The sequence below is a fragment of the Curcuma longa genome, chromosome 11 (genome assembly GCF_044706935.1).
Source record: "Curcuma longa cultivar G26 ecotype Majalengka, Jawa Barat chromosome 11, ITB_CL_G26_1.1, whole genome shotgun sequence".
Lineage (NCBI taxonomy): Eukaryota > Viridiplantae > Streptophyta > Magnoliopsida > Zingiberales > Zingiberaceae > Curcuma > Curcuma longa.
The window spans coordinates 7863524-7878167 of NC_133871.1; the positions used below are offsets into that span (position 1 = coordinate 7863524).

General features: G+C 33.7%; 1 protein-coding gene across 1 annotated transcript; it reads right to left on the minus strand.

Moving 5' to 3' along the window:
- Nucleotides 1-187: 187 nt before the first annotated feature.
- Nucleotides 188-14225, minus strand: LOC141838762 (uncharacterized). Its single transcript, XM_074726330.1, has 12 exons — nt 14018-14225; nt 12259-12433; nt 11431-11756; nt 11122-11350; nt 8192-8271; nt 8032-8116; nt 5978-6109; nt 5778-5891; nt 5644-5691; nt 2759-2843; nt 1490-1543; nt 188-251 (listed from the first exon to the last, which is right to left on the minus strand). The coding sequence occupies exons 1-12, from the start codon at nt 14212-14214 to the stop codon at nt 211-213; spliced, it is 1566 nt and encodes a 521-aa protein (XP_074582431.1). The 5' UTR covers nt 14215-14225; the 3' UTR covers nt 188-210.
- Nucleotides 14226-14644: the final 419 nt, after the last annotated feature.

Sequence of the window (14644 nt, forward strand, 5' to 3'; positions counted from 1 at the left end):
TTTGCAAGAAACTACAAGTATAGGTAATTAGAACAAGTCTGCCTGAAGCATCAGAATTGGCACTGTCACTTCATTTGATAGTCTATTTGCATATCAATGTGATTGTGACAATGAGACCCTTCTCAAACTGCTGATATTAGATGGAGACGATATGGTGAAGACGAACCTTTGGTGGAGACCTTGAGTTGTAGAAACATTAGGGAAGCATCGTTAAAAAGGTTCTCCAGACGAACCTTCTGTTTCTGAGGATTCTGGAAACACATTGCAGAATGTGAGATTGCCAGTAGTATTTTTTTCTGAAGTGAAAAACATTGCTTCCAATTAGCAGAAGCTCCTACGTTTTAAAGGCCAGTTTAAACTTTTGGAGAGAAATCAGAGGTTAATATATAAACCTAGTCCTAGTTTTTAAAAATCTAGTTTAACTTTAAAAAAAAAATTTGTACAATGTTTACAAGTTTACAAATTGTGTTAAAATTTAACATCCATTTAAAATTCGTTTGCTTGAATTTAAACAGCTAACAATTGGCTAAAGAGAAATCATTTAGTAGACTTGAAAAAATCACCTTTACAATTACTTCTCAAGATATTATTTTTCTAGTATGCATTCATATTTGATCCAACTTACTGGAGTTATTAAAATTTGTAACTTGAAAGGATTTGTATTGTTGGAGCATGCAATCTATACAAAAGTTAGATTTTGACGGTTACTTAATTTTTTGGGTTGATGTCATAAGGGTGGTTAAACTTGTTATTGTGGTCGCATAAAGGTTATATTTTAAAACTAGCCCAAGTTTTCACTTGAGTACGATATATTTACTAGTTGATTTTGGTTTCAATTAAAACCATACTAAATAAGTTGAATCCAAAATGCTTACGCATAAGGTGTGATTGAATCAAGATAAGGCATCATCTCATCGTCATGATGTGATGGTTGATTATATAGACTAAAAATCTAATAACTTTATGGGGATTGTTTTTAGGTGTTATTGCTATAAAAGAGATTTAGATATCCTATTCTCTCTCTCATACATGGTTTTCTTATCCCCAAAGAAGGCCATCATTAGGAAAGAGAAGAAGAAGACCTAGGCTTGGTTTAAGGAATGAACAACAAAGATATGATTTCACTTTGCAATTAATTTTCTTGTTCTAAATACTGCATGTGTATATTGGAAAGAAAATTTATTTTTCCTACATTCTGTTCTTAAGGATTAATTGCTCCCATCAAATCTAATTCTTGAACATTTTGATCAAAGTAAAGGAATTGCTAAGGTACAATATAGAAACTTATATTGTCTGACAGATGTTAACATGTATGAAAAAGATAGTCTCTATTATTTACCAAATCTTCTAGGTTAAAATACTTCGATAAATTAGACAGCTAATTAAACAGTGCCTATGAAGCAAAAGGAGATATCCAAATGATAAAGTGTATCATTTTTACACTAGCAAAAGAAAAAAAATCCATATGTTCAAGAGAGAAGCGAAATACCAAAAAGTGACTTCACACTTGGCTTCTTAGATTTGCTCTTCTTCTTTAACTCAGCTGAAAAAACACAAGACTGATTAGTCAACACAATAGTCTATTCTAAAAATTCAAAGGAAATAAATACTCTTCTACAAGACTACAACTATATAATAAGAAAAGGAATATATCTCAAAGAAGTAACTAGAACATAACAGTTTCATAAATAACTTTCACAATTCATAAATTAAAAAGAAAAAAGCAATGTGAGTAGAAAACCAGGAAGTGTAACTAACTCATATAAATATTATAAAAAATTTACCACAGTAACAAAGAGCATATTTGAGTAGTGTGGCAAGACAGAAAATTAAACCTTTATGACTTGCAAAGTGACTCACACCTAAAATCAAGATTTTTAATAATGCTCATTACCTATTTTGACAATTTGTTTACCAATTAATACCAAAATATGAAATAAAACACCTACTGCTCCAGTTCATGTTGTTGATAGTGTAAGCTGCGTAAATATACTTATGGGTACTCAGAAAAACTAATCTCATTTCTATCCCTATAAGTGAAAAGGTAGATGCATGAAAGAAACCTTTTTGTTGCTATAAAAAAGTATTCTTTTGAAATTTCAATAGGGTCCGTTGTATTTCACAAAGGACTCCTAATAATTTTTTTATAATTATTGGTAGGAAATGTGCCATGCTGTGTCCAGATGTAGGTTTGATAGTTACAACATTCAAAATCTCGAGTCGTACCAAACGACGTAGTTTTGGTACTAAATCGGCATGGCGACATATGTTGTCAATGACGAATTAGAGATTGAAGAGAAAGGAAATACAACTATATACATAAGAGAGGACAACTATAACATTTCATGCCGAACTTTTTGCCCCGTCTAAAATGATACAGTTTCGATGTTATATTATGCATATAAAAGTTATAAAAAAAACAAACATTATTTAAATTCTTCTTAACATGTGTCGTGGTATGTCAAGAGTGTCAAATTTAAGCAACAACACAATATTCATCAACATGATCAACATGCAACGGAAAAGAGATTATCATGTTGATTAGCATTAACTTTCAATAATTTACTGGAATACTACATTTTGACCGTGCTAGCCAATACGATACGAGTTTTCAAACCATGTTTATCCCATGAAATTCACTAAAAATGAAAAGTTAAATTCATGACCATTAACTAAATTCACATCATTAACTATAAATTCTGTTGTGGAAAAAAAACTAAATTCTGTAAAAAGAAAAAGCTATAAATAAACACAACACCTATTCCAGACACTTCGTGATCATTAACTATTTCAAAGTTCTTATATGTGTATCCCATGAAATCCAGATCCTTGGACGAGAGCATCTGTAGAGGTTCAAACACAAAGCCATTAAAAGAATACTAATATTATATAAAACATGTCATAGTATGCTCACAAATTTACAACTGTAATAAAAATGATCTTGAGTTTTAATGCATTGCATAAGATTTTTGATATGTTGGTCATGCTATAAATCACAATCAGACATCGTACTTGTCAATTAAAGGGGCATTAGGCTCAAGGTTTAAAATTTTGACCCGTACTGAGCTTTCGATCTCAGATTGCAATGATACGATTTCGGTAGCGTATCGTGTCCTGCCAATACCATTTTGGTACTTTTTAAAATTTTTAAATATAAGTATATATTAATTAAAAATTAATTTTATTAATATTTGATTATTAAATGTGCTCATTATTGATGTTATATTTTGAGGCATTGAGTTCACATTTCAATATTTTCTTATAAGATAATGCATATTAAATTTTTATAAAAATTATTTTAAAAATAATTAATTCTAAAAATTCAAAGCTAAATCTAAAATTATAAAATTATTTGAAAGGTTCAAAGATAATTATAAAATTATTTAAAGGTCAAAAATTATTTTTTGAATGTATTTATAAATTTTTAATTTTTTAAAATTTATTTGAAATGTTTAAGAATTATATTTTGGAAAAATTTTAAATTATTTTAAATTCACATTCAATTTTCAACATATATTAAAAATTTTAAATTATTTTATAAATATTAAAAATTATTTAAAATAATTCTTAATATTTTATAACTATTATTAATAATATATCATGTTTATAACTATTATATATGATTAATAGTTATATAATATTTAACAATTTATTTATAATAAACAAATACCTATTCAAAAAATAAAAAAATTAACCTTAAAAAAAATCACGACAATAGCCGCGAGTGTCGCAACCCTACGGAGGGTGCCACGACCGCTGCAAGGTTGCAACACCCTCCGTACCAGGCGAAGGGCTGCCGCTGCAAGATCACGACACCCTCCGTGGGGTCGTGACACACTACGTGCCCGACGGAGAGCCACCATGACACCCTCCGCAAGGTCGTGGCACTCTACGCGCCCGATAGAGGGCCACCATGACACCTTCTGCGCCCCCTGCAGAGAGTTGCTGCAAGGTCACAACACCCTTCGTGACCTCGTAGTGACCTCGCAAAGTTGCCGCTAGGTTGCCACGGCCTCGCGGTGCCGATAGAATATCGGTGTTATTCCCGTGTCAGAACGGTAAATACTTCTGTTTTGAGAGGCACAAGTCAACACTTTAAACCATGATTAAGGCATTACCTAGACTTAAGCTATAAAAATGAACAAGATAAGAGAAGGTTGAATAATGTACAATAAGATTTACATTCCAATGCTAATGTAACTTGAAGCTTGTATATATCTTCATATGGTTTGTAGTTACACTCTTTGCCCATGGTGGTTAACAATTTAAGATTAATCATAAAATATGTAGCATTTAAGAATTCTTCCATAAAAGTTTTGCCATGACCTCGGAATTTATGAAAAACACAATTTATATTAGGTTTGTACTTTATTGTTTGTGCAATAACTCTTCTAGCTCATAAATTAGCAACCATTTCACATGCCAATATCATGGTCAAACTTTTCTAGGCTATAGCTAGCAGTAGAGCTATTTTAGGAATACAATTGATCAGTGAAAATAGCCTCAACCCATGTTCACTACTTATAGTTAACCCTCCTAAAAACTATAACTTGTCTCATATGAACAATTACAGACTTTGCTTTAGAATTCCTCAAGTTCATCCAACTTTGTTGCCTCATTAACTCACGTATTGTTCTTGCTATAAAATTCAAGGCTTTATGGTTGCTTCATTTGGTGTAACTTCCAATATTTGTATGTAACGTTAATTTGTTTTTAACTCTTCACCTTTCTCCTTTTACAACCTATCAGTATTGTATTCGCCTATCCATGTCAAAGAACAAAGTCCCATCCATCAAAGTTTATTGTTCTGACTAGTGTCTTCGCCATCTCTCCATCTTTCTCCCAATGGAACATGTCGTCTCCTCTTCCTTTGCTTTCACTTCTTCTAGATCTTATCTTCCTCCTCTCGGATGTGAACCAGTGGGTGTCTTCTCTATATGCAAACCACCATCTCTTGCAAGGAAAACGGCATAGAGTATTCCCTAGCAGTGGAATCCATTAAATGCAATCAGTGGCAAAGCCTAATTCCCCCTGCATGTTTTTTGCTCCTTTTCTTCTCCCTTCTCATTGGGTCAAAACAGGATCTTGACTGAAAAATCAGCCAATTTTCAATTCATCCAACTCTCACCCGATTCGATCGATGTACGATCTCTACAAAAGCCAATTTAAATTGTTGGTGATCCCTGAAATGATTAGCTAAATTGGATCAGCTCTTGAAGATCTGGATCCAATTTGGAGGATCTGTATTGGGGTCCCCAAGTTTGACAACTATATTCTTAACTATCTGGAAATCAAGTTGGATTTCTTTGACAACCCACCATGGTCATGGTTGAATAGGTTTGAGAGGCATAACTAGTACTACTCTTAAAATCACCTAAGCCCCCTTTTGCCACTTCAAAAGAGCCTAGGATATGTTAAACCAAAAACCATAGGCTAACAATTTACCTAAAGCATAAACTTTTGAGACTAGTGGTTCTCAACAGAAAAAATCTAAGCAGCACAGAAAATGCATATAAACATGCATGTAGAAAAACATAAATTACATGTACTTAAAGAGATGCGGATGCAAGTCATGTGACTTGAGTATATATATATATATATATATATATAAATGAAAACAGAAAAGTAACTAACTAAACTTACTTTTCTCCAAGGGCCTGACTTAGATGAAGTATGAACATGGTCGTCACACTGCAAGGCATTGTTGTAAAGAAAGACTAACAATATAGCTATATATAAACCAAACAAAGTGAAACCATGTCAACAAACATTTCAACCTCTTCAAACTTCTCAAAGTTTTGAGTGTCTAACTCATCCTTGACCTGTGGTATAAATGCTGCATCCATTTGATAAAGTTTGTCCCATTCAACACCAGAGAACCAAGAGTGAGCCTGATGTAGATAGAAGTACATAATGAATTCATCATTCTTCGTATGAAATCTCTTACATTTGTTAGGAGATAAGGATATAGAGGAACCTTTATTTCACTAGCACCTTTTGTGCCAAGCCGTTCTTCAACATTACACAATAGTTTACATATCAGATCTTTTGCTTCTGAAGATAGTTTTGTTTCATCAGGAAATTTTAGGTGTTTTCGCCAATTAACTATCTGTATGAATATCAAACTGAGAAATCGTGAAATAATATGAATAACCAGCAAAGAGTTTTGGGTGAAAAGCTTTTATCAAATTGGTTTTTTCAAGTTCTAACTTCTTATTGAAAGATGTAAACTTCCAGCTTTAGAAAACAAGAAAAACGAGTATAAATGTCTGACATTATTCATCCAGCATCATAGCACTTAATCTCCTGGAATGTGAGATGGCCACCAGGAGGAAAGAAAAAGAATTATGTTGTTAGTCTGCTGAACACAAATGGGATCCGTGGGACTTAAAAAGTAAAGCAAACAGGGTACTTTGCAGGTGTAAAACTCAGGCACCTTCACTGGAGTAGTTTTTGTCAGTGGCAGGGACATGAATCTAATGGATTGGATGGTCAATTTAGAGAACATATTTTCACTTTTCTGAAACACTACTCTCTATATCAATATGATCAAAGCTTATGGACTTGCCAATAGGTGGCCCGCCATAGTTTCATTGAGCAATTCACATGCATCAATGTCCCTCTGAGTTGTACTGATTTCACATCTTGTTTGATTCAGAGAGGTTAAGCTGTACATGAAATGGAAATGAGTCTCAACTCTTAGAACTATCAATTTCTGTGCACTGATCGATCAGCCTACCTCTAGCAGGGAGTACACATAGAGCAATAGACAAACTCAAGTGGCACTTTCTATATTAGGCAGAACTTGATGCAGGCCGTATGATTGACCCAAAAATTAATCACCTGGGCGGGGCTCCCTTACATAAGGGTTTCCAGGACCAGACTTAAACTACCCCCTTTTAATTGGGTAGATTTTATGATTAGGACATGAATTTAATGGGTCGGTTGGTGGTATGCTCTATGAGCTTGCAACAAGTTCTTTCATGTCATCAGATTGTCAACTGGAAGAACATACTTTCACTTGTCTTCTCAAACACCTTAGTTCAAATACTGATGCTATTGAGATACAAGGGGCAAAATCCACCCAATGTCACTTGCTTGGCGGACACTCCCTCAAAATAAGAGCTTCAAGGATTCCTAGAAAGGATGTGGAACTGAAAGGCATCCATACATCAGAATTTTAGTTGACTTCATTCTTCAGCTTTGTCTGTTCTTTCCTAATGCTAATTTAACAATTCAGAGGATTCTCATATCATTTGCCTATTGTGTTGAATTTCACAAAGCAACTTTCAAGCAGGTAGTATTTAGCATGGATCATGTTGGCTCAACCACATTTTGTTTCCTTGAGTGATTGAAGAAGCAGTGCATAGATGTATAGGATGGAAGAGATGCATAACTTTTCAAAACATAATAGAAAACTAAGATGGTCTTACTAAATATCTATATCAACTGAAATCCTGGAAATTGGAAACTGCAATGATGGGCTTAAAGAGGAAAAACAAAATGAATCAAGAGTGATGCAAACAGTTTTTCTTCAACCTCCATGTTAGTGGAAGGAAAAGGATAAACTAGAAATTATCTTTTGCCTGTGCCACCATTGACAAGGATGTCCTGATAATCTGCTTTCCCATGTTGGGTTGAATTCTGAGTTTTATCTGAACATTCTATTTGGAATTTAGTAAATTTCAGCTTAGGAACTATATAACGTGTCTTTAATATACTAGTGCAGGAAACACTTATCGGAGAAAAGAATCATAGTACTCATTCACTTGCCAATAAAATGTCTGACGAACCAACATGTATCTCTAAACCAGAAAAACACTAGCATGACAAAGATTCAACAATGTAACTTAATCAACATTCTTCCATGCCAAAATGAAATTGAGGTTTGAGATAATATGACATGGAAATAAAGCATAGGCAATTAACTAGTCAATTTGCAAGAAAAGATAAAACAGAAAACACAATCAATCCTTTCATGGTCAGCATGGATGAACAATGGAACACTATTTAGAATATAAAACAAGTTACCTTCCTGCATGTTGCCATAAGTTCATCAGAGTAAAATGGAGGATAACCAACAAGCATTTCATACATGATGGCCCCTAGTGACCACCTTTACAACAATAAAAACACAATTACAACACGAACTTTTGCAAGTAATGTAATTTGTAACAGGTTTGTTAAGTACCAATCACACTCCATTCCATAACCCTTCTTAAGCAGAACCTCTGGAGCAATATAGTCTGGTGTACCAACAGTAGAATATGCCTGAAGTTATCCAACAGTATAATTGAAGAGAAGTTAGAACCAGTTATTCAACATAGTAAATTCACCACTTGCAGATTGAGTAGTAATTATCTAATACATGCAAAATGTAAATCTTGTCCAAATTAAAATGGTTGTTTCACTGCTATAAAAGGGAAAAACTCAGCACTATACTTATGTCATTTTCTAGCAATTGCATTTCATCATCGCATTAGATCATTCCTGACCGAAAATCAATAAGATGCAATCCCTTAATACAAGTTAGCTGATATAATTGAACATGAATTTCTAAATAAAATCCTCAATGGGTAGTCATGGATGCTAGAAATAATGAGTGAATCACATTTTTATTTGGTATTTTAATGTTGGACTTGGTTCCATATGAACTGAGCAGATCAAGACATCGCAGAGTTGTAACTTCGCTGCATCTTCCTATCGCCTTGTATTTCTAAGTTATTTTATCTTCCTTTGCATTCATCATTTTCTCATTTATTGAATTAAGGACTTTCTGAAGATTGTTTTTCTTTCTTTTTCAGCATCTTCTCTCTTCTTTGTTGATGTCAAAATTTTGCAAACTCTTTCTTTGCATCTCGTTCTTAGTAGTGTAAAATGTCAGATGTTTACTCTTTTCCCAGTTACTTATCTAAGTTATTTTATCTTCCTTTGCATTCATCATTTTCTCATTTATTGAATTAAGGACTTTCTGAAGATTGTTTTTCTTTCTTTTTCAGCATCTTCTCTCTTCTTTGTTGATGTCAAAATTTTGCAAACTCTTTCTTTGCATCTCGTTCTTAGTAGTGTAAAATGTCAGATGTTTACTCTTTTCCCAGTTGCTTATCCTTCAATCTCTTAGGAGTAGATGTTGGAAACCTAATTTAACTTTTTGTCTGCTACACTTTTCTTTGATTTGCTTTATTGATTGCACCTTTAAGAGATAGATATGTTACCTTCTAATTTCCAATGTCTCCTCCTTTATCTTTTGTCTTATGCTACAATAGATGTCAGAACTTTAAACATGCTCTTTTTTATTGTCTTCTCTTGCTCTCAAAATAATGTTGAAATTTACTGATTCCCCTTATTAATAGTGTAAGAGAGATAATAATGGAATCCTAGGTTACCTCTCCATGGTAATCCATTAAAAATTTCTATGTAAACCCAATATTGTAGTAGTATCTGTAGCTTAATTTAGTTTGAGAGAGCAAGTAAAGAAAGAAGATCATACTTCTTTTGAAAATGGATCAAGTCAACTTTGATATAACATTTAAAAATTTTCAATTGTTGCACATTTTTATATCTTTTATAAACATAACATGATCCAAAATGTTTTTAACCTTATTTGTGGGAGATCTTTTTTTTAGTGATCAATTTCCCATAGATTGCTATCTATGCTCGAGCAGAGGGAGTATCATATATCCAATGTAGTCCCAGATATTATTTTAGAAGTTATATTAGAATAGTATATACAAGGATCTAAGTTTGCTTCTCTAATACAATTGTGTCTCTCAACTGACTTCTCCGATGACAAAGATTACCAACAAGAAACTACTTAATGAGAGAAGAGTTCCAAGAACTCATTTTGTCTGTCCTGTGGCAAATTGTTGAAATCCATTCATCATTATTTGAAGAATGCAATAGCTGCTCATGTTTAAAATGGGTTGTATACATGATCAGATTTGATAAAGGTTTTTTTTATCACTAGATTACTGGCCAAATTCGAGATAAAATTTGTGCAAACGTGGCTGCAATCTTTCTGTGATGTCCCAAAGTTTTGCACCAGTGAAAATGTGAAACCGACTGGTTTTGTAAAATGCAGCTTTCAGCAGATACGCTTGTTAAAGTCCTATAGTCAACAACCACATCTATCTTACCCTATAGTATTTTCCGTTTTGTAACTTCTCAAAGCTATAGATTCATCTTCTCTTCTTTTGATCTTTCTAAGAAAACTAAAGTTTGTAGTTCTTCACTTTGAACATCATTTCTCCCACCGAAATGAATGTTGGATGTAATCCACTTTTTCAAAGAATAAAAAGAAAACAGATAATGAAATAAAATTCTGGGACAAGAAAATTGTAAGGAAATGACATATAATACACAGAAAGGCATCCAACTTAAACTACTAAACCGTATCTCTCCAATTTGAACTACAGTATAGGCCAACCAAAAAACAATCAACATTCCATAAGAAAAGGATAATACTGTATGGCTGATACATAATTGGGTGAATGTGATAAGACATAAAAGGTGCTGTAAGCAACCTCCTCTATACCATTTTATTGTTTAACAGAAAACCTGTCCATCAAGATTCTGCCCAAGAAGCACCATGTGATATAGTTAACAGTTTAAGGTAAATTATATCATCAATCTAGAACTAGATCCCATGATGAATGTAAATGCAGGAAAGACTGCATATGTGCCTTGATACTACTAAACTAGAAAAGATTGCACCTCAGTGTAACTAAAATGACAATAAAATTGTAGCTAAACCTCTGGAGTTCAATCATCAGGCCACGCATTTAGGCAGATCCTCTTGTTATTAGCATAAACTAATTATTCTCATATGATTTTCATGGAACATAATGACTAACATGAGCAATATGTTTACAGCATCAGTTTGATTTCTATGACAAATATGATTAAGGTGAATTAGATGGCATGTTTTCCTGGATTTGAATAGAGTATATACCTATAAGTTATTAGCTTTGTCATGTTGGTAAAGGCATTATCAAATCATTTATCATGGTAAACAAATTCAAGTATTTGGATAAACAATGCATGGATTTCCATAAACAAGCAGACCACATGCACCTCAATTACAACACAGATACTGGAAAATAACTAGTTCACGAAGATTACCAATTTTCTCCTATTTCTTTGCCAATGCTCTAATTGTTCCTGTTGTGTACCTTTCGGTATGGAAGGCCATTCATTATTCTGTGAAGACCCAGTGCAGTCTCTTTCACTAGCAATATCCTTTTCTTGCAAATCTGGAAAATTACTGCAATGCAAGGGTTTGCATAATCCAAAATCTGACAGCTTTAGGTGCCCATATCTATCAAGCAATAGATTGTCAGGCTTGATATCCCTGACAAGAGAATTTTACAGCTTTTAAATATTATGACAAATTAGGTCTGCAAAACATTTTTTTAGTGTTATTCCACAAACCTGTGAATGTAATCATGTTTATGGATAGATTCAATTGCTAAAACTAATTCACCGATATAAAATCTAGCCTCAGTTTCAGTCAGTGTATCCTTACGCATAAGCAATGTCATTACATCCCCACCAGGTAGGTATTCCATGATGAGATACAAGTACTCATCATCTTGAAAGGAACAATATAACTTCACTATACAATTGCTATCAACCTCAGCAAGTAGGTTTCTTTCAGCTTTAACATGCTCAACCTGGCCCCGACGAAGCATCTCTGATTTCTTAAGCTTCTTCATTGCATATATATTACCAGTTACTTTCTCTCGACAGATCCTAACCTGCACATCTAATACATGGTAAAATACAAATAATATGATAAAAGAAATGAATGAAATTGTAATGTCACATTACTTAATTCTTATAACCTCCAATTAACAAAATATTATGAATATTGATAAAATAAGAAACATAGCCTAGTCTCATGCCTAACTTTTAGATAAAATTAGTTAAAACCTAGAGACTATATATACACATAAATTGTAGTTCTCTTGTCACACAATACAAAGCACAAAAACTTGCAGCATTTTGAATTTAGCTTTATAGGATTGCAGAGGATAGCTACTTGATGAGTTGCAAACAATATGATATAGTTAAACAATTAACTTAAGGAACAAAAACTGAATAAAGAGAATTTTATTTTATTTTAACACGCTACAAAAAAAACAAAATTTTAAATTTGACATATGGTTGGGAACCGGTATATTTAACTGTTCAAAATACTAACTTTCTTTCAGCATGAGTGTAAACTTCCATGCTGGAAATTTTTAAAGCTAAAAATACCTCTCCAAAAGCACCTTTTCCTATTATTGTAAGTAAGTCAAAATCATCAGCTCCCATTCTATGCCTTTGCAGCCGCATGTACAAAGTCTCCTTCTGCTCCAAATACTTTAAAATATTGTACTGATCTTCTTCTGAAACATCAGCTTCAGCTAGTTTCTTCTCCAATTTACAACGCCTGCAAAGGAATAGCAGATAAATATTTAGCTGATTATATGTTACTAAGTGAACATCTTCGAACCACAAATCTATAATTTGGGAAACCACAAATCTAATAAAGTTTTTGATATACTGGTCACTCAATCTTTTTTTTATAAATGCTAAACCAGATTCTCAACCTTCACGGATATCATCAACACCTAGACCACCTTTAACAAAAATGAATTGACTCTAGATTTGGACTTCCAATGTAATATTTTTTAAAAATTGAAAATTGCTCAAGTGGCTAGTTTGTCACCATCAGCTATGTCTTGGTGTTACTAACGAGCATAATTAGTTATTACCAACTTGTTGGCCTAAAGGAACCATCAACAAGTCTTGAGGTGAAGGTAGAGAAGGCTCATCTGCCATTCATGTTGAAATACATAATAGAGGGATGAGTAACACAGCCCCACTGGAAAGCGCAGCCGAATAGGTTTCATCCAAACAAACAAATATTTCTAATTTCAGAGGAAAATTTGTAGTTTTTCTTCTTGAAATGCTTTTTAGTATAATATCCCCAAATTATGAAATTACCTCAAAGAAATAGAACCATGATCGATATGATATGGAAGTTAAGTGGTAAGAAGGTTGAGAACAGGGATTGGAATTTTGTACAATACCAGGTGGTATTAACCAATTAGAACAAAGATCAAAACAAAGAACACCCAATTTCCTTTTGATTTAACTGTCCAATACCATACACCATCTGCAGACTACAAACAAAATAATTCTAGGAAGTATGTGAATCATAACTGCCAGAAATGTCTACCAAGTGTTTATAGTTGGTTGTTGCATCCCCATTCAATTATCCCTCAAGTTTTCAAATCTCCCAAAATTCTCTCAAATTCGGAAATCTCCCTTGGTGAATTACCCATAGCATCCAGTATGAGAAGTGTACTAGCTGCACTGCTCACTGCAGAGTGGTAACAGGGTAGTATATGTTGTTCATGACAGAAAAAAGTAATTAGCATTTGCTCAAGTGTGGTTTCAGACTATGAACACTCACTTTGCCTATTTCATCTCCCACTCGACTCTATCTTAAGTTTTCTCAAGCCTTTATCAACTCGTTCAAATCTATCAAACTCAAATTTTATTCTATAGTACCAAAACATGTCATTCCCAGATGCCAACACACAGAATGATTGGATAAACACCACCAACGGGAGTGCAACAACTATGGATAGGAATTTTCATGATGGTGGCAACAATACAAGAAAACTTTTATCATTTATGTTAAAATTATTGTGAAATTCAACAAAATGTTAAAACACGCCATATTGATAATTAATATGTATAAGATATTGGACTAAGTAGAATTTCCACAGAGTATTTTAAAAATATAATCGTAGTTCAGGAAATATCAAACTTGGTTCCTGAAACTGGTAAACATAGTTGTACGTTAGACCTGACTGAGGCAGCCATGCACTTTTTTCCTCCTGGCTATGTTTCTAAAAAATTAGCCACAAGAAAAAGGACAAAGATACGTCATCCAATTCCATGATATACAAACAAGAGAAGGAAGGAAGAAGTAAATAGGAAAAACATTTTACGGAGGCTATACCTTTCCTTGCGTTCTTGCAAGTTTTTCATCTGTTTTCTGTAATGATTTTCTATGTACTGCTTGGCAGCAGCTGCCTTTTGCCTTGTAGCCTTTGAAAGGTTTTCTTCACTTTCATCCTGCTCATCAGATCCAAGTTCATTGGACGTATACTTTTCCCTAGGCTGAAATTTGTCTAACCAACTCCTATTCGTATCCATCAGGAAGTAAGGATAAGTGGTAGAAATGAGGACCTGTCTGCTGCAAATTGTAGGACAAAGCCATATAAATTTATCTAATCGCAATGCGGTTCTTTCTACTCGTTACAAGATGTTCAGTTAGAAAGAAACCTTATTGAGGCAAAAGGCTTTGATCAACACAACCCCAAGTCCTAAGAAACAACACATAACCCATAAGGAACCAAGTGAACAACCAACTCCAATAGAGAAAATCCATCCACCGACCTTCCTAATAGCATCAAAAGCAAATCTTCCATTACGATAAAGAACCACCTCGAGATAGAAGCGCAACATCCGAAGGCGACGAGCCGAGGGAGAGGAGGGTGGAGGGAATCCCTCAGAGGGCGGAGGCAGAGAACTCGAGATATCACCTGATCGCATGGGATTGCTATAATTGGAACCCTGAAATTAA